We start from the raw sequence: 21,419 nt of genomic DNA, 5'->3' as shown, positions 1-21,419 counted from the left end.
AACTTATACAGTACTGTATGTCAATTATATCTCAATGAAACTGGAAGAAAAAAATTGTAAATGTACCGAGCATCTCACTAAATTCTGAACATAATCCTAACACTTCATCAAATTTGAGAACCTTGTAGTTTTGAAATCCATTTTGAAAAATGAGTTGCTGGGCCAAGAGAATTTACTTAATAAAATAAACTCAACAATCATTTAAAAAATATTTTTATTATTTTATTTTTGGCCACGAGGCATGGCTTGCAGGATTGCAGGATCTTAGTTCCCCAACCGGGGATCGAATCTGGGCCCCTGGCAGTGAGGGCACTGAGTCCTAACCACTGGACCGCCAGGGAGTTCCCTCAACAATCACTTTTTTTATTAGATGCTATGTGCAAGGCATTTTCTAGGCTCTAGAGTTATATCTGGGAACATAAAGATTCTGACTGCAGAGATTTTGTATTCTAGTAGAAAGGTTAGGCAGTAATTTTGTAGCTATTTGGCAGAGTTATGGGGACATGCTTCAGGCTCTAAATCTAAGCTGTGGTGAGGATAGCTTCAACTCACCAGATTGTTACCAAAAGAAATTTATACTCTCTGAGAACCAGTAGATTCTTTGGCTTATTGGACCAGTACAACGACTCCTTTGAAATACTGACTGTGACCACGGGATCATCCTTACCTGGGTCTCATGTATTTCTCCATCCTTGACTCTCACACATTTCTCCTGTCCCTCCACCCTTGTATGGTCAGGCCACCCAAGATGGCTGTTCTCTGGCTCTCTGTACATCCCCTGCTGGACCAGTCCCTGCTTCACCTACACCCTACCCACACGACTGACCTTCCCTCTTAATCATACAGCCTAATCAGTAAATGCCTATGTACTTGCCCCGGACCCCTGTTAGTAATTGTTCTAATCTTTATATCAAAATGTCTCCACTATGTTAGTTTATCAAAGGGGCAGTGAGGGGCATGCTTTTCTGCTGTTTTCCCTGGTAACCAATGAGCCAACCTGACAGTGGGGTGTCGCTCCAGGTCCCTTTATGCTTCAGATGTGTAAGATCCCCCATTCATGAAACCATTGATGTCTCTGTTGCTGACTCTGGGCTCTTTCTTCCGTCTTGAGGCTGGGCCTCCAGGGGTCAGATGGTTGTATAAAGAGCTATTTTGAGATTTTCCATGTAAAATGCTGAACCCACATCTGGGGAGTTCATTTTCTTTTCAAAAACTAATGCTTAGGATTTTCGATGTACATTTCTCCTGCCAATCAACATAGACAGCCCAGGCTGGCCTTGTGAGCCCGACAGACGTCCCATTTGCAGCGTGCAACCTCATAGCAGAAGAGGTAGTGCTAGCAAGAGCTCCTCTGAAAAAGCCTGGCAATATTTATACAAATTAATACATTTTTCAGCATTTTTTGCCTCCCCTCCACACTTCCTTGAGTTAAAAACGTTCTTTTTAGTAAATCTGACAAGGCACTAACAAGCCCACAAGTTCATTTCAGCAGTAGATGGTTCACACACAAGATGTTGACTTTTTTTTTATGGTTATTTAAAATTTTTTTTTAAACATCTTTATTGGAGTATAATTGCTTTACAGTGATGTGTTAGTTTCTGCTGTATAACAAAGTGAATCAGCTAAACATATATCCCCATATCTCCTCCCTCTTGCATCTCCCTCCCACCCTCCCTATCCCACCCCTCTAGGTGGACACAAAGCACCGAGCTGATCTCCCTGTGCTATGCGGCTGCTTCCCACTAGCTATCTATTTTACATTTGGTAGTGTATATATGTCCATGCCACTCTCTCACTTCGTCCCAGCTTACCCTTCCCCCTCCCCGTGTCCTCAAGTCCATTCTCTATGTTGATATGTTTTTACGACTACAGGTTCCAAATATCCTGGTCTCACAAAAGTGTTCACAGAGATTGATAGATTTTAAAAAAAGAAATAAAAAATGAAACAGATATAAATAGGCTTTTTCATTAGAATGAATGATGAAAAGTATTGACCCTACCTAGCAGTACTCTTGCTTTTGTGAGCTTTTTATTTCATTGTCTTTGACCTGCAATCATAGTCTTTATAGGAAATGGCTAAAGAGGCTGAAAGGTAACTAAGAAGATGGGTGGCTGGAAATAAATGTTTCCTCAAGCATTTATTACCCTTCAGAAATGTCCATCAGCTGAAATGTTACGCCCATAGAACCACTTAAGCAGTGCAGAGGAGAGAAGCGGGTAGTTATTAATTTTTAAGGCTGGCTGACAGCTTTCAGTCCAAGAAAGGCTTAACTTTGCATTTTGAATAAGGCAGAGATTTTCATTAGTTAGAATAGAAATCGAAATGATAAATGATATATTGTCTGCCAAAATACTGTGACATTACGTTATCTACTTGCAGTTACCTTTCAGAAGAAGCTTTCCAGAAGCATACTTAGATAAATTGGAAGGCTACCAGTATTGTTTTCTTATTTTATGTTTAAATTTTGGAAACACAATTCAAAGGACACGTCTTCTCGACTGTGGGTTGGTAAGGGCAGTTCATTGTTGCACCCGAAACGTAAGTGTTGGCACAAATTGTACTAGCCTATGAGATCATTGCAATTGGTTTCAGACATTTCTTTTTGCTCACATCTGCCTTCTGAAGACTCTAGGACAATTTAATTAAAAGTGCACTTTGATTCCTACTTCTTTCAATAAAAAATATAAAATTACCCTCACTTGAGGACTATCAGACTAAAAGGTTTGTGATTGCTTTCTACTGTCACCTTGCTCCCTGCCGATTATCATGTCAGGTTGGTCTAGGGCATGTTTCCTTTGTTTTGAGCACCCAAGACCCTTTTGGCTCTAAGTATTATTTGAATTGATGGTAATATAACTACTTTATACAGAGGTCTCTTGGTAACTTAATGTAGGGCCCTAATAACAAACAGTACAATTAAACCATTAATAGAATAGGCTGCTAGCAGGTGCTTCAATGTTGGTTTGATGGGCATTAGAATAGCTGATTCAGAGGTTTCTATAGAGAAACTTAAGCTAAAGACTCTAAAATCAATAAAACTACGGTATCTGCCAGTAGCAATCTGATCCGTATACACTGACATTATTTCTCTAAAAAAGGCTGATAGAAGGTCAAAAATCTTTTACCCAATTTAGATGAGCCTTTTATTTTGCATGACATTTTGCATTTCCAAGTTTTGCTCAAAATCACAAGCTTCAGGGAAAAGCCCTTTATATATTTATTCTACTAGATAAAAGAAGATTATTGATTAATCTACCTGTCCTCACACAATAAGGCGGGGATGAAGCATTAGCATCATTTGAGAACCTCTAATCAGTTCAGTGAGGAGAAGAAAGAGGACCATTTTGGTACCTACTCAAAAGTACTTTATAAGGTATTCAGCTGGGATTTAGCAATCAGTGTATCATTTTTGGGGAAGTATTTATTCAGCACCAATTCTAATAATTTTTTTTAGTTTTCAATTCCAGTTAAAATTGTTCTTGCTCAACCGGTTGTTCTTTGGCTGTCCCGCTCTCTTAGCTGTGAGTTGGAAGCATGCTGCTGATTTTCTGTACATGAACTTTGTCAAATTGTGGAACTACTAATGGAACACCTGAAAATGTACTTTTTGAAGTTAACCTCATAGTCAAAAGTATTGTCATTACAACAGCACTTTTGAAATGTCAGAAACTCTCCAGCTCATCTAGCATTAAACAACAAAACAAAACAAAACAAAGCCCCAAGCAAGCACAAAAGAGATGATGTGGTACGTCTGTGTGTTTTCACTGCCTGATGAGTTTAATCTCAAGGTCTAATATTTCTTCCAGTTGGTTAAATAAATCGTCATTGTTAACTGGATTCCAGTTCATACACCATGCACTGTACCTGTTTGGTAGCAAACACTCATCAGACCCTTTTGGAGTTGTGTTCTAGAAAGAAGTTGTAATGGCTAGCTAGACACTTATCCTCATTTTTTTAAAGAGTCAACTTTGCAACCCAGAGAGTATCTGCAGCGGTATAACCAAATCCCTGGGATGGTTGAGTATGATTTGTTTATCTAATAATTTTTTTTTTTTTTAATTAAAATTTTCTTTGGTATTACATGAGCCCATAATGGAGTGGTGCCAAGAAGTGCCTTAGACATTAGCAGGCGCTCCATAAATGCCACTCGTTAACCTATGTTGCTAAATCTCTACCCACATAACTTTGGGTAATATGTCTTTTTTTTTTTTTAGTGTTCTGCTAAAATGTGACCACTTAGCTTTTTATCATTCCATTAATTCTTTTTCAGCATCTCTCTCTCTTTTTTTTTTTACATCTTGCATTGAAGGTTGTCATGTTTAGTTTTCTCAGAGTAGCTTATGTGTGTGTAGATCTTGGTAGACTGTGTTATTATTGTATTGATGTTATTGCTATCAGTCAGATTTCAAAATTGTGCAGCCAGCATACTTACAATTGGTGATGGATAAAACAACCCCAATTTTCTACTCAGAGAAACGTTTAGGTCCCTGATGGAAAGTTACTAAAATGATACAACAGCCATCGGTAGGTGTCGCTGTCTCTGAGCATGCTCCCACACGACTTGGTCTGCGAGTTTCAGTACTTAGTGCCATCTTGTTTGTGTGCAGTATAGTTTGTAAATGTTTGATTGTAACTTTACTACGCTGATTTTCATCATTTAAAATTCCAAATATAAAAGATTTCATGGTCCTGTAATGATAAGCTTTGGAAGCTGTATCTCAGGTGAAGTAAACCCACAGGTAGGTAGAATAATACTTACAGATGTCCTCTTCTTCCATGAAAATACTGATCACGTAACAGGCATACACAAAACCAACCAACTGCAAAGGAGAAAACAAAATCTTAAAAATCTAGGACGGATGTCCATAATTAAAAAGCCTAGGTAACCAATAGATAAAGAATACACAGTATTATCATCTATGAATTCATAATAGCAAAAAATCTTAAATGCTATTTAAATGTTTCAAAATAATAGCCGTGATTTTAAAGAACCTTTTCATTTCTACTTCGGTTTAATAGCTTTCTAAAGTAGTACACAGAAATGGGGAAAAAAATTGCAGATATTTCACTTGGAGTTTGATTTGGGATTTACAGTTCTTATATTGTAAAATCACCACAGATTATTCAGAACATCTATTTTTAAGTTTCGACTATTTGTAGAGCAATTTGTAGCAACTCTCATTATTACTACAACTATTTTAATGTTTAATTACCACAAAGGGAATCAAAATATGTTCATTGTAAATTAAATACCAATCATTTACTTAATTGTGGATAATGCTCTGAGAATGTAGATTCTATTTGAATACTAAATTGTTTTGTTAATTATACACTGCCAGCCACAAACACCAGATATATTGTTCTTCTTTCTTGACTGCGCCTCCTTTGTTTCTGCATCCCCTCCCTTCCCTAATTAGTAACTATTTGAATCTGTCCTTTGGAACTCAGGGAATGTTTAAGAGACTGAAACCTTTTTCCTACTAAGAAACAGGGACACGAAAAGGCTTTTGTACCCAAGGGGGCCTCAGAGGGTCCTGCTTGGTTTCAAGGGCAGGGATGTGTATGTGCGCCCATAGTCCAGGGGTAACGCCTTCTGAGGACAGCTGGCTGTGCTCTTCTGGAGCAGGACCTACCCAAGAGAACAATATTACTTTGAGTTCTTCTGCAGCCACATCATACAGGGGGCCTCCTGTTCCCTCATGGGATATTGCTAGTACTTTAGTAACACATGAAGTCCTAATGTGTAGTCCTGGTGAGGCTACCAGAGTCAAGCCACGCGTTAGATATTGTTGAAGGCTGGTTTTTCTTAGGTTTTTAGAAAATAGATAGATAGACAGATAGATAGATAGAAAGAAAGAAATAGGAGTAATATTTTCTCTTTATGCTCCCATGGATTATCTTGTTCATTCCTTTTAATACATGTGTTCTACTTTGGATTCCTTTATGTGCCTCATTAGATGAATATGACCTACTGTGGAGAATTGACTTTGAAGATGACCCTTTTGCTTGAAGAGCAGCGCAATGAGTTCAGCTGACATGAGTCCTAGTGACAGAAACAGGCAGATCAGATATCTTTTGAACCCTAAAGAGCTAGACCAAGTGACAGCCAAACAAATCAAGAGTTTCTTTGTATGCAGTGTGAGTAGGATGGCGGATACTTTGGGTCTCTTCTACTCACTTTGCAAGGAGAAGGGTAGTAGAAGAATGGATGAATCATGTTACAATAGAAAAATTTCTGAACTAGTTTTGTTACTTTTGTTACAGACCAACATTTAGATGCTGCATTGTTTACCTTGGACGTTGCTTATTGAATAGTTAGGCCACAGATGCTTGATAGCTTACGTCGTCCAATAATTTTTCCCCTACAGCAAACTCAGGTAAGTTAAATCTCACAAATCATTATTCTTCCATCTAAGTAGGTGAAAGATAAGCAAACTGTTTTGATTGAGTGCTGTAGGACTTTTCTAGTATAAAGCTAAGGCCTGCACGATAGCTCAATACTACAATGAATATTATTTTTCTACTTTCCTAATAGACTATACATCTCTACAAAAAAATCTATTTACACCTTTATGCTGATTTGAAGTAGAATAAATTATTATTTTGTCTTCATTGATACCTTTTGAGATGATAATGGTGTCTAAACTGTATATTAGCACATTATTAGCCTCTTTGGCAGGGAACATATTTTGGTGTCTTCTAACATTAGCTCATTCCATTTGGTATGCTGGGTCCATCGGCATTTACTGGTTGGTTCATTGGCATTTACTGGAAGAAAGGCCAGAGGATTGATGAGAAGGGTCCTTGAGAGCAAACTCAGTGAACTCAATGCTAAAACACTGTTTTCATACATCAATATGTAGAGTTAATTTGATGGGGTTGAAAAAAATCCCATCCTGATAGAGAGATTTTAACTTGAAAATGAAGTCTACCCCATCCTTCTCTGGTTTGCCTTCCAGCTCTTACAAGACACCTGGAAAATAGTAACTGCTAATGACTGTTCCATAAATTGCTTTGTTACATATTTATACATTTAAAGGAACAAATCTAAGCAACCTCTAGGGACTCTTTTTAATACAAAATAAAAACTTATTTTTTTGCAAGAAACTTTTTAATGATTCTAATACAAGTTTCCTTCCAGGCTAAACAAAAAAGGGGTTGACCAGATGGCTAACACTGAAGAACAAATGCAAGTTATTTAGTCCTGATTCCATCATTTGAGTAAGTGCAGTTGAAATTTAGGGAGAGGTTTGGGGTTAGGATGAGACACTGAGCAAGTTAGAAAGACTGCATAAGAAGATGATTATAGATGTACTTTTATAAAGGCAAAAGGAGCAAACTCAACTGAATAATTTTTCAAATAAATTTTTCAAAAAAATGTTTTTACTTAAGTTTTATTTATTTTGTATTTCTTCCCTGTGTTTCAGGACCATGGATTATTTTAAAATTATTGGGTTAACTGTGCTTCTGAAAAGATTGTACTGAAGATAATTCATCGATAGATTTATTTCTCTTTTTCCAAATGAGTCTTTTTTTTTTTTTAAATAAATTTATTTATTTATTTATTTATGGCTGCGTCGGGTCTCCGTTGCTGCGCGTGGGCTTTTCTCTAGTTGTGGTGAGCCGGGGCCACCCTTCGTTGCGGTGCGTGGGCTTCTCATTGCGGTGGCTTCTCTTGTTGCGGAGCACGGGCTCTAGGCACGCAGGCCTCAGTAGCTGTGGCTCGTGGGCTACAGAGTTCAGGCTCAGTAGTTGTGGCTCACGGGCCTAGTTGCTCTGCGGCATGTGGGATCCTCCCGGACCAGGGCTCGAACCCGTGTCCCCTGCATTGGCAGGCGGATTCTCAGCCACTGCGCTCACAGGGAAGCCCCCAAATGAGTCTTCTGACAAATAGAAAGTAAGATCAGGCTCTTAGTTATAGTGATGCCACACTATCCTTCCCTATTCAGTGAATTATTTTTTATTAATGAAATGTGAGAACACCCAGTTTTTAAAGAACAGAGCAATGCATAGCAACAGAAAATTTGTCATCTCCAATTGTTTACTAATGGATCTTAATAATATCTTGAGAGATGTAAAGAAAGGAATTTTGGCTAAGTAATTGAAATATGCAATACCATTAACCGGAAACAGTAAGATAAAGACATGCCATATTAGAAACATTAGGTCATTGTCCAGGCCTTCAAACAGAATTTGTCAGGCATAATCTCAATATTATAACAAATGAATTAATTAAAGTATATCCTTTTACTTTTGCTTTATTGATTGGCATGCTAATAAAATATTTATTCCCAAAATTACTTTTGCTATCATGATTAACCAAATGACTGTTTAACTAATAATGTTATTCTCATGAGAACATGTCTAGACATCACGTTAATCACTTATTTGTAGAAGCTGACTGTTGTATAGTTCTTGGTTTCCCAGAACATGAGTTGAAATAGTCCCTGTGGCTTTCTTCTTATCTCCAAGAAATGGAGTAAAATGCATTCTTGCCCATAGTGAAGACACATAAAATAAATAATATCAGGATAATAATCCTGATTATTTCTGCTTTAAATAAAGTTTTAAGTCATTCGTTTTAAAGACACCTCTTTTCTCTTCCATTAAAAACATCCATCTCTATAGTTGTAACATTTAAATGATTTTCTCCTCCATATTGTAAATTCTGACTGCATAAATTCCACCTTTTTCAATATATTAAATGGATGTAAATGGCATAAGACTCGATTCCAACACCATTTTTTTTTTTTTTTTTTGATGAAGGGATTGATTCGTTTTTGCAAGTAAGATTTGTATATGAGATTGGTTTGTTTTGGCCTGCAGGCCTTGTACAAGGATTGACGGGATTAGGTTCCACACATGCAGATACTAGGACGACAACAACCTATTGTCTGTGTGTCCTGCTAATTGTGGGTCTTGGTAAAAATGAGTCAAAGAAATGAGTCATCTCTACAAGCCTGAGTGTCTTAAGGGATCAGTTTTAGGTGAAGTGGATGGGTGAGAAAAGCTCATTTAGGGAACTCAGAGAGAAGAGCTTTTTCAGACCTAGCCTTAGGGTGAGAGAACTGAGGGGTCTGAAGGAAGCCAAAAGGATTCTTGAACAATAATAACTCCCCAATACTTTCCCAAATTTCCCAGCATTCACACCAACATTTAAGCCCTAAAGCTTAAGAGAATCCATAAGGAATGACAGAAGTTTTTCTATTTAACACAGGTTCTAAACAGCTCTTTGTTAGTCAATTCTTCCTCAAGTCCAAAATGACTTTATAAAAATCTTGGCCATATATATGTGCTAGCATATTTGTTTCTGATGAACCTAAGGGCAGAACAGGAATAAAGACGCAGATGTAGAGAATGGACTTGAGGACACGGGGAGGGGTAAGGGTAAGCTGGGACGAAGTGAGAGAGTAGCATTGACATACATACACTACGAAATGTAAAATAGATAGCTAGTGGGAAGCAGCTGCATAGCACAGGGAGATCAGCTCGGTGCTTTGTGACCACCTAGAGGGGTGGGATAGGGAGGGTGGGAGGGCGATGAAAGAGGGAGGAGATATGGGGATATATGTATATGTATAGCTGATTCACTTTTTCATACAGCAGCAGCTAACACAACAATGTAAAGCAATTATACTCCAATAAAGATGTTAAAAAAAAAAAAAAGAGAAAGATGGAGGAAAAAAAAAAGTCTTGGCCAAAGCTGGCCCTATTGGAGGCAGGCAGGCAGAGACTGACTCTCTTTGCTCTGTGTAGAACTTTGTCCCTATGGAAGTCATTAAGTTGGACACTTGTGACCAGAAAGCTTCTGCATGTAATTTATTTGGGTTAAGTTACTTATAAAAGGAAGCAGAGCTACCTAACGTCAAGAATGTGCAGGGTTTGGGATTTTACTCTACTTTATAAGCTAGCAAGTTAGCCTGTTACCCTTTCATGGATGCTGGACAAGAGACCAAGGACTTTACTGCTCATGGCACAGAAGCCAGCACAAGCTTCACACCTCTTGGCTGTACTCCCCACGCCCCTTGGGCCATGATGGACCCCTGCACGTATAGTGGGTTGTGTTGCAGGAGAGGAATATTGAGTTACTTTTTAAAAATTGGAGTATAATTGCTTTACAATGTTGTGTTAGTTTCTGCTGTACAATGAAGTGAATTAGCTATATGTATACGTATAGCCCCTCCCTCTTAGGCCTCTCCCTCCTCCAATCCCACCCATCTTAAAGCATTCGTCTAAGTAAAAAAAAAAAGACAAACAATAGAAAAATGAGCAAAGAACATAAATATCTAAGCTATACAGAAAGAAAGAAAACTAATAAACTGTGAAATGATGTCATACATCAGTCATAAATTAAATGCACATTAAGAGTACAAGAAAACTATGTTATCACCAAATTTGCAACATTCTTTTTTTTTGTGTGTGAGTGTGTGTTAGCAAAGATGGTCAGATAGATATTCTCATATACTACGTTTGGAAGAAAAAGTTGGCAAAAAACATTACACTCTTTCACCCAGTAATCTTACCTCTAAAAACCCATCACACGGAAGTATTTTAAAAATCTCTATAGTGATTGTTATTTTTTTTTTTTTGAGTTACTTTTCTAGCAAGAGGAAGCAAGCCTACTCTTTGTCAGGGATGGGATGGGGGAGAAGTTACCTCATCCCTAAGGGTTGCTAGCTGAAAACACAACCCTGAGAAATGGTCCAGGCAAAGAGTGATGATAAATTTGGAGGTCATCAGTGTATCTATAGATAGTATTTAAAGCCATGTGACTGGATTAGATCACTAAGGAAGTGAGTGAAGGGAGAGAAGGGGTCCAGGGATGAAATCCTGGAACATATTACATTTAGGGGTTGGAGAGAAGTTAACTCACCAGCAAGAGACTGAAAGGGACTGACCCAAGGGATACAGAGATACAAGAAAGCCAGGGCAACTGGCCGCATCCAAGGCCTCCGATAGGTCAAGGTCAATGAGCACCGTGTTACTGAGCAACGGGTTGGGTAAACTGGAGGAAGTGGGAGACCCTGATGGAAGTGGTTTTGATGGAGCGTGGGGCAAAAATCTCATCAGAGTGGGTTCAGGAGGAAATAGGATGTCAACGATTGTTTCAAGGAGTTTTGCCTAAAAGGAGAGTAGAGAAAGGGATAGCAGCTGGAGAAAGATGTGAGGTCGATGGGGATTTTTGTTTTTGTTTTTAAAAGTGGGCATTACTACAACATGTTTGTTTTCTGATGGGCATAAACTCTTTTTTTAATCATAATTCACAATTTGGGGTCATAGAGAACAAAGAATCTCTCGCCTGTCCAAGCACACATGCACTTTTTATCTGTCTCCAAGCCCTCTATAATCCTGCTTCAACCTGGCTTTCAAAGCTTATCCTCCACTCTTCTCTGCCATAAGCCTGTGCTCCAACTCCTCAGGCATTCCCCATTCTTTGCTTGCCCACCAACCCCTAAACTGTTCTCATATCTCTGCTTGCCCAAACCCGCTCTTCCTTCAAGTCCTGATGTTTATGTCACTTTCTTTGATCTCTCCAGTGGATACGCCTCTAGTCTGAACTGTCTCAGCACTTTGTTCTTATATCTCCAATGGCGGTTCCCAGCATTGCTTTGTATCATAGCTATTTGTGCACTTCCCAGTAGACCCCTGAAGGCAGGAACCCTCGGAGAGAGCTGATAGAATGGCCACATCCTCTGAGAGTCCTGACCTGGTTCCTCCAGGAAGAGGATCTGCTCTTTCCCTTACTTTGGCATGGCCTCATGTACCACGATGAAGGCACATTTCACATGATTATACAATCTGTTTGCATGTCTGTCTCCACCACCAGGCTCTGGAGAGAACTTTTTGTCAACTCAACTTTGCATTTCGGACACATGGCCTGGTACAAAGAAGGTACTCATTAAATGTTTATGAATGAATAAATGATGAGAAGCGCTGTATTGCAAAGCAAAGTGGGGGCAGGGAAACCAGTATGGCTGAAATAAGGTGGATGAATATCACAATTCCAGCGTGTTAGCAGCGCTGAAATTCCCACAGGGTTCCCGGGTCACTCAGCCAACGTAACAGCCAGCTCTGCTCACCACAGCAGTAGCTTTCATCTTGACTTGATAAGTTCCATAGATTTTTGTTGCTTTGCTTTGATACCATCTGGGTCATGCAATAAACACGAGAACAAGCCAATGATTGTACCATGTTAGACAGATGGGTGTATCACAAACATGTAGAAAGAAAAGGGATTTCAGGGATATTAGTCTATTTCCACTTATGAATTAACTATTGGTTGATTTTACATGAAACCGAACATTTGAAGTACATTAAAAGTAGCTACAGGTATCCCTGAATACATGCTGCTTCCTTCACTGGGGACAGGAGAAATAATATGATGGAGTAAGAATTTTCCAGCCACTTTACTGAAGTGATCAGTGGTTTTCATAAGGAATGCTGGTGCTCCAACCCTCACTGCAAGTCTGAATGCAGCCTGCCCTCTTGTCATGTCAGGATGACAGACGACAGAATGTCCAGGCACATGACACATGGTTACTAATTTGGGAACCTTCTGACTCCCTCTTCTAGAAGGGGTGTGGGCTCAGCTTTGTGCAATGGCTCACCCTCTGTACTGGATGGGACAGCAGGCATATCCTTCCTTCCTAGGGAGATATTTAAAAACTCTGAGACTGGGCTTCCCTTGTGGCAGTGGTTAAGAATCCGCCTGCCAATGCAGGGGACATGGGTTTGACCCCTGGTCCGGGAAGATCCCACATGCCGCGGAGGAATTAAGCCCGCGCGCCACAACTACTGAGCCTGCGCTCTACAGCCCGCGAGCCACAACTACTGAGCCCATGTGCCACAACTACTGAAGCCCGTGTGCCACAACTACTGAGCCTGCACTCTACAGCCCGCGAGCCACAAGTACTGAGCCCACGTGCCACAACTACTGAAGCCCACGCGCCTAGAGCCCGTGCTCCGCAACAAGAGAAGCCACTGCAATGAGAAGCCTGCGCACCACAATGAAGAGTAGCCCCCGCTGCAACTAGAGAAAGCCCGCGTGCAGCAACAAAGACCCAACTCAGCCAATAAATAAATAAATAATAAAAAAAACCTTAAAAAACAAAACAAAACAAAACAAAAACTCTGAGACTGAAGAACAGGCTGCAGGTGGGCAGTCTCATCACACAGAGCTGTGTGGACACGTCTCTTTCTCTATGGCTTCCAGGAGGGCTTCTTCGTGCAACTGTCACCCATGTCCATCTGTTTTCTCCTGTGTGCCCAGCAGAACAAAAGTCTGGGAACTTAGGATCCTCAGGGGAGGAGGTCCCCGGAGGGACTGGCTTCTTACTTATTCGCATGACTCTAGGGAGAGTATCCTCGGAATCCTAGCAATTCTGAACCTATTTGTTTTTTAATCAAGCTGCTCATGCTTACCCTTCAGGAATCCAGAATTCCTTATGTCTGTTTATGGGAGTGTCCTATGCCAAGTGAAGCCTGAAATTATTTGAAGACATTTGGTTCACTCTCCTAAGAGTCCCACTGGCACCCTGGGCTCCAAATGAATCAATGAATATGGAAATAAGTTGTTTTCTCTACGCTGACCATAAAAATATACACTGGCAACAGCACCACATTACTTCGGGCTTTGGGGATTTATTGCCCTTACGTGTATGAGAGGCACTTGTGTAAACAGTCAAAATGGAAAACAAATGGTTTGCTGGCTTCAACCAAGGAAGATAAGCTTTTTAATGACATGCTTTTATGATGCAGACACTCTGCACAAGCCAGCTCAGCAATCTACAGAGGACACACAAGTTACTCTGACTTGCAGAAAGCCTTGTTCTCAGTGCATTTCTGGTGTCAAGTCATTGAGGAATAAGGGCATTGTTCAAACAGGACAAACAAACAAACAAGCCTATTTAGGTAACTCATATCTGGGACCTTTCTAAGTGTCCACTGCCAAGCTTGATGATTCTTCAATGGCATCATGTAAATAGTTTGGTAGGGTCATAGTACCTGAGTGTTACGAGGTAATTTGAAGAAAAATGTTTCTATTAAGGAAAATGTCTTCAGTTTTTACCCATTTTACAATCTTAAACATAAAGCGAAAAGTCAATTTGTAAATGTGTGAGATGCACGTAAATGTAGCTTGGAGCTAAAGAGTTGTTTTTGTGATGGTGTTGGAATGTGGTGGGTAGGGTCTTGGGTGAGCATATATGGAGACTTATTCCAGGTCACATCGAGCTCTGCCCCCTCCATACCTGACCCTCTACATGGAGTCAGGTCCAGGGAACTGGAGTAAAAGCTGGGCTTGGGCAGAAGCCCACTCAGACCCACCTCAACTTGTCTGTTCCATCTTCTGTCCCTGTTTCCATCTTGAGCTGTTGACTTCACTCTCTAGCAACTCAGACCTCTAGTTCTGATGACTCATTTTGAATCTGTTCTTTGGCTTACTGGAGCATGTTGACTCTTCTTGTGCCTCTCAGGGTCAAGGGTGGGCACCCTCAGTGTCTCAGGAGAGACATTCCTGCCAATACACCCTCAAATCCAGCTTGCCACTGGACCACACAACCCGACAGTGGGACGTGCATCTCCAAATCTTACGTATTGAGAACGGAGATCCCCAGAGCACTCACTGAAAGGCAGTGGATGGCAGAGTGGCCGTGCTCTGAGCCCCCTCTTAGGTAGCCAGGCACTGCCCCAGGGCATACACATCTGCGTGTCTGTCCACTGCCACCCGCTTCCCACTGAGGAGCTGGCTCAGTCAGTAAGGGAGTCGTTGAGAGGATATTAACAAACGGCAATGTCTGGAGCCCTATCGATTGTGGACACTGCTCCCGCCATCCAGGGACAGTCATGCAACCTCCGTAGACTTCTCAGCCCCTTGTTGCAGATGGAGTTCTATGTGGATATATAGACTCTACAGATCTTAGGAGAACCCAAGAGAAAAACAGGCATTCCTCTGCTTGGACGATCTGTGGAATTGAAGGGGAGACATTTTGCAAAATGGAAGTCTCCTTGTCCGTAATCAAGTGGGGTTTTCACAGGCTTCTTAATTTGTTTGAGGGATGTATTTGAAAGTCCCACCTAGTGACAATGTGGCAGGAGCTGTGGTCCGCTTGGCTGAATTAGTACGTGGAGTCAATTCCACCTAATTCCCTTCTTGAACAGGAGACCGAACGAGACTGTGGTCTAGTTCTGAGAAGGCCCCAGGGTGTTCCTTGTGATCAACTGGCTGCAGTACCAGTGCACCAGCCTTTGTAACTAATGAACCTTTGAGGGAAGCAGAGGCGCAGCCTAGGATCTGCCTGGACTTCACTGTTGTGCAGCAGATCACCCATCCTCCACTCAGGGCCAAGGCGGGGGAGGATCCCATGTCATGGACCGCCTGACCTCTCCCGATGGTCTCTGTGATGAGTACTGCCACTTTGCCTGTGTGCTGTTCCTACACCCTCCTTGGTTCTGAGCCTCTGTATCTCTTTTCTCATGACTTCTAGAACAACATCAGGGTCCCCGGGACCAATGATCTTCTTTGGAGGAATTCAGGGAGTTCTGTTTAATGCTTGGGGAATCAACAAGAGGGAACTCTTGCTTCCGGTGTTGCTCCAGTGTATCCGGTTCTCAGGATGGGTTTCAGCCTTGTCCCTGGAATCCAGTGCTTATCTTAAGGTTAATGGTTATGCTGGTTGAGAGTCCAGCTTTGTGGTTGGAGAGATCTCAGTTCAAATACTGGCTTTGCCACTACTATCTGAGCAACCTTTGGCAAGGTATTTGACCTCTCTGAGCCTCAGTTTCCTCACATATAAAATGGGGAAAATGATCATATTAAATACTTCATTGATTATTGTGAGGGTTACTGAGCTAATGGATGTCTAGTGCTTAGCACAGGGCTTCGCAGGACTCTATAGGTCCACTGATTCATTAACCCCTTATATCTTTAAGACCTAAGTTCTATCATCATCTTCATTCTATGAAGGAGAAAACTGAGGCACAGAGGTTAATCAATTTGTCCCCAAACCACTTAAGTAGGACGTTACACTCTGGCTCTGTAGCCCATGATGTTGACCTCTCTCCTTACTACTGCTGTATATACAGTTCTTCTACAATCCAAAGCTGCATTTACTTGGCAAAGCAGTTACAAACTCCTTTATACTATAATCTCAAGATTTTTCTTTTTTTAAAATTAATTAATTAATTAATTTTTGGCTGTGTTGGGTCTTCGTTGCTGCGCGCGGGCTTTCTCTAGTTGCGGTGAGCGGGGACTACTCTTTGTTGCGGTGCGCGGGCTTCTCATTGCGGTGGCTTCTCTTGTTGCAGAGCATGGGTTCTAGGGCGCGCGGGCTTCAGAGTGCAGGCTCAGTAGTTGTGGCACACCGGCTTTGTTGCTCTGCGGCATGTGGGATCTTCCCGGACGAGGGATCGAACCTGTGTCCCCTGCATTGGCAGGCGGATTCTTAACCACTGTGCCACCAGGGAAGTCCCAAGATTTTTTTCATAGTAATCTTACATGGGATTAAGTACTACCCAGGTGTTCACGCACCCCACTGCTCACCACATGCTCTGTTCTTTTAAAATGATGATTTAAACTTTCCAAAGCATTTAAAAAGCCTGAGAAGTACAAGATTTGAGTCAAAAGCATAAAATAGTTCCAAGATGCTTGTGTCTAATAATCTGGAGTTTTTAGACTTTACTTTTAGTTTTACTAGGTACTTTTCCAATTACAATGAGCAACAGTCATCATTATTCCTTATAATATGTTGAAATCATTAGAAAGGAGGCGGTTTTCACTAATGTTATCCATTTTCTTATTGCCCAAACTAAGAGTTTTTTCCTAAGATGGCTTTGGAATGATCCCAGAACTATAAGGTTGTGACATTTCCTTTCAAATTCTAGTGCCTGTCAGGGTCCAGGCAAATTCATTATTATTGGAGTTTAATTGATTGCTAAATGTTTTGTTGAAATTCAGGTGCACCATGTATTTAGATCCAAGCACAGTCTAGCAATCATTAAAGAAAATGCAACAAGGTTAATTCACCATGATCTACTCTTAGAGAGTCTGTGTTGACCTCTAGGGGTTCTATCATTTTTGTTACTAAGAGTCCTTAAATAGTGTGTTTAAGAATCTATTCCATTGTAGGATGGTGGAAGGATGGAGTTTTCTTTCTCTATAATTTGTGAAATTCATCTTTCAAGAAATGAGACAGTTGCCCAGGTCCAAGAAGGAAAACTTAAAGAACCACCCAAGCAGCAATCTTGGTTCTTTACCTTTCATAAAAGTAAGTTGCATGATTTATGGAAGATGGGGATGAGCTCTGAGTTGTACAAGCCACACCAAAGCTGTTGCAATCCAAATATCTCAGACAGAGCCATGTGCTACCAGTGGGGTCAGTGGGATTCTCATAGGAGCAGCTGTTCCCATGATGCCAAAGCTGGCTCTTGGCAACCTTTGTTGTCCCCAGTTGGCATTTTCAAGGTAGATATCTCAGGCCCAATTGTCAGCCTCCATCAAAGTGCAAGATGTTTACATGTAACCACATTCCAGAAAGGGAATTTGGGAGTTGGAGTGTTAATCAAAAAGGATATTTGGGTTGGGTAAGAGGGGTCGGACTGAAAGAAAGTAGTTTCAAAACTATTTTTTCAACTAACTTTTTTGGATTAAAATATTTTACTTCAAGAACCAGTGAAATTTCGAGATGCTTTAAAGATCTAAGTTATACTTTAAAAGAGTCTTTGTAGACATACTGTACCCACAAAAATCCTAAGTAAAAAATAGGCGATATTTCTTGTAGTTGTGGGGGAAAATAAATGGCACCTCTGCTTCTATTTCAGGTGCTTAAAAATGAGAATAGTTGACAATAACTCTATTGGTTTCTTGTTCCAGTTATCGGACTGAAATTGTTTTGCTGTATGGACATCCCAGGAGGAAGGCATTAAGGGTTGGTTCAGTGGTAGTTAAAGCTGGTCTCCCTACTCTGCCCTGAGAAGTAGAAACTGTGTGGGAAGAAGCTTTGGTGTCACATAGACTCAGCGGGAGAGAATAGTGTTCAATGAGCTTTAAAAATATGGCATCTTAAAAGGGTTCTTGAAGCATCTCTCTCAGCATCACTGACAAAAAGTATACGTTCCCTACCAGGTTTGATAGTTTTCTACTTTTCCACATGATGGGAGCTGAGCTGAGAGAATGATCTTATTCACTGTAGAGAATTCTAGAGAATATCTGAATGGGCATATATTACACAGCTATTTCTAGGTAATAATCTGATACTTCAAGACAGATGATATCTCCTTATATTTTATGGTGCATGTTGCTATTCCATTAGAAGAAGAGACCTATGTAACCATTTGTGGTGACATTTGAGCATTTACTAGGTACTTAGTGCTAAGTTCTCCAGAATTTAACTTTTGCAACTTATTTGTAAGGTGAGTAGTAGTATCTTTTTTTTGTGGATGAGGAAATGAAGGATCAGAATAACTAGTTTCAGTTTACATAGCTAGTTAGTAGTGGAATCAGGAATCAAGTGTACGTCGTTAGTCTACAAAGTCCACGTCTTTGACATAGTTTAGAATGTCTCCATATTCACTGGGCAAGACCTGAGACAGTGAAGACTTGGGTTTCATTAGAGCTTCTCCACTGAGAAGGCACCGTGCGTGGCAAGTGGCTCATGCTGCCCTCCCAACAGCCCTAGGCTCCCAACCATTCTTGCTCATTGACGGACCAAACCAAGCCCGACCCTGTATCACTTCTCCTTCTCCTTCTCCTTTCTTTGCTCCTCCTCTTGGGTCACAAAGTAGAGCAGAACTATAGTGTTCATGCCTTATAAATAAGAACAAATGAACTGGGACTTCCCTGGTGGCTCAGTGATTGAGAATCCACCTGCCAGTGCAGGGGACATGGGTTCGATCCCTGGTCCTGGAAGATCCCACATGCCGCGGAGCAACTAAGCCCGTGCGCCACAACTACTGAAGCCTGCGCGCCTAGGCTGGTGCTCCACAACAAGAGAAGCCACCACAATGAGAAGCCCATGCACCGCGCATCACAACGAAAAGTAGCCCCTTCTCACCACAACTAGAGAAAGCAGGTGCACAGCAGCGAAGACCCAACACAACCAAAAAAAAAAAAAAAAAAGAACAAATGAATTTTAACTTCCTCAGCTTCAACTGTGGCTTCATCTTCCTCCTCAAGCTTACCCCCAGCCTCAGCCTGGACCTCAGCTACATTTCCAGAACCTGGCAAATTCTGCGTTAATGTCTCGCTCATGATCTTCAGGAATTCCTCTACATAGCGTCAAATCCTGACAGCTGCGAGATCCCTCTAAGCCCATCTTGGCAAATCAGTTTATCTTTTCATTCACAGTTTTGCATCTCTTCAAATGAGGAGAATACATTAATAGATTGTTTCACAGACTTTTCCTACAATAAACATTTTTGATCCCTTGGAAGTCCCAAATCTAACTCAACACAATCCTTATTCTTGCTTATTACTTTGTTGAGCGTAAGACTATTAAAGTGAACTGATCAATATATACACAGACACACCTTACTGTATTTTCTTTCTCCATGCATTCCTTCATTCTTTCTTAATGCATCGGAGGATAAGGAGTCTTTCCTCTTTAAAGGATCACTCCCGTCTCTCTAATGTTTTTTCTTATCTTGATTTTTCAAAGATCTTTCTTTTGCTCTTTTGAGACATTGTCTCCAATATCTCCTTCTCACAGACTCTTTTCCTTCTGCCTTCGAAAATGTTTAGTTCTCCCTTATCTTACAAAAATGTCACTTGATTCTGTTATGTCTTACAGCTTCTTCCTTCTACCCATGAACGTCTGAAATGAATGTTGTTATCAGCTGCCTGCTTTCCTCTGCTTTTCATTCCTTCCTTAATTCACTGCCATTTGGCTTCTGGCCCTACTTTTCTGTTGAGATTGCTCTTGTAAAGGTTAGCAGTGTACATTTTTTCAAATCTAATGGCCTTTTTATCAGTCCAAATTCACACAGAATCAGAGTCGACATGAAGCTCCAACTGGACTGTGAGTATTAGATTCTGCCAGGTCTCCCCATCTCTAGCCCACCTGCCTCTGGACTTCAGCGGCCCCAGCGCCTAGAAGCAATGCTTGCTGTGATGACAGTGGACCGAAAGGCTAGGTCAGTGGTGGGGCTTAGCAATGAATTCCTTTCTGACAGCAGCAGCATGGCCCCGTGTGGGTGTGATGTTGAATGGCCCCTGTGTCAGAGGGGACAAGCTGGGACAATCCCGGCTTGGCACAAACTTAGGGTACGAAAAATCTGCCTGGGATCTGGGGGAGGAAGGACTGGCTCCAAAAGAAACTTCAGGAGAGAGTCAAAGTCAGCTGGGATCCTGGCTCTAGTCTCTAGCCGAGGTTGTCCCGATTCAAGAGAGGAAAGCGAGCCAGGATCCAGCTTCGGGGTAGTGATACACTCTCAGAGCTCTTGGTTGTAAGGATGGAAGACAAGTGCAGTGCATTTAAGGAGAGTGGAGGAGACTGGAAGCAAAGGCAGCTCCAGGAGAAAGGAGATACAGAAACCAGGGAGAGAGGCAGCTAGGGTTGAAAGCCACCTTCCTTCCAGTTGAGGAGAGGGAAGCGTGGGGATTCGAGGAAAGAATCCAGCCCAAGAAATTAGGGCAAAATAACCAAGCATGCTGGCTGACGGCACAGTTAGGAATAGATCAGGAAGGACACGAGTTCCTCTGCATCCATGGTTTCTCTTTCTGCAGTTTCAGTTACCCTCAGTCAACTGCAGTCTGAAAATATTACATGGAAAATTCCAGAAATAAACAATCCATAAGTTTTAAGTTGCTCCCTGTTTTGAGTAGCGTGGTGAAATCTCACGCCATCCCACTTTGTCCCGCCCGGGACGTGAGTCATCCCTTTGTTCAGCATGTCCTGCCAGTTAGTCATTTAGTAGCTGACTTGGTTATCAGATGACCAGTGTTTGTGTTAAAGTGATCCTTATTCTACTTAGTAATGGCCCCAAAATGCACGAGTAGTGATGTTGGCAGTTTGGATATGCCAAAGACAAGTGGTGAGGTGCTTCCTTTAAGTGAAAAGGTGAAAGTTCTTGACTTTAGGAAGAAAAAAAAGCCATATGCTGAGGTGGCTAAGATCCATGGTAAGAACAAATTGGTGAAATTGTGAAGAAGGAGAAAGGAATTCGGGCTAGTTTCACTGTTGTGCCTCAAACTGCAAAAGTTATGGCCACAGTGAGTGATAAGTGCTTAGTTAAGATGGAAAAGGCATTACATTTGTACAGTAAGATATTTTGAGAGAGAAACAGAGAGAGAGGGAGGCTACAGTCACACAAATTTTATTATAATATATTGTTATAAATGTTCTACTTTATTATTGCTGTTGTTAATCTCTTACTGTGCCTAATTTATAAATTAATTAACATAGGTATGCATGTATAGGAAAAA

General features: G+C 41.1%; 1 protein-coding gene across 3 annotated transcripts in view; it reads right to left on the bottom strand.

The window, feature by feature from the left end:
- The window catches only part of NKAIN3 (sodium/potassium transporting ATPase interacting 3), a 507,826-nt gene that overhangs the window by 23,952 nt on the left and 462,455 nt on the right, over window positions 1–21,419 (bottom strand). For all 3 annotated transcript variants that reach the window (XM_082433753.1, XM_082433755.1, XM_082433754.1), the window contains exon 5: window positions 4,761–4,821. In XM_082433753.1, coding sequence (XP_082289879.1) covers window positions 4,761–4,821 — 61 coding nt within the window. The remainder of the gene's footprint in view (window positions 1–4,760; window positions 4,822–21,419) is intronic.

The sequence above is a fragment of the Balaenoptera physalus genome, assembly GCF_965194825.1.
Source record: "Balaenoptera physalus genome assembly, chromosome: 17".
NCBI lineage: Eukaryota > Metazoa > Chordata > Mammalia > Artiodactyla > Balaenopteridae > Balaenoptera > Balaenoptera physalus.
Note: the sequence above shows the minus strand (reverse complement) of the source record. Positions and strands in the feature narration are given on the sequence as shown.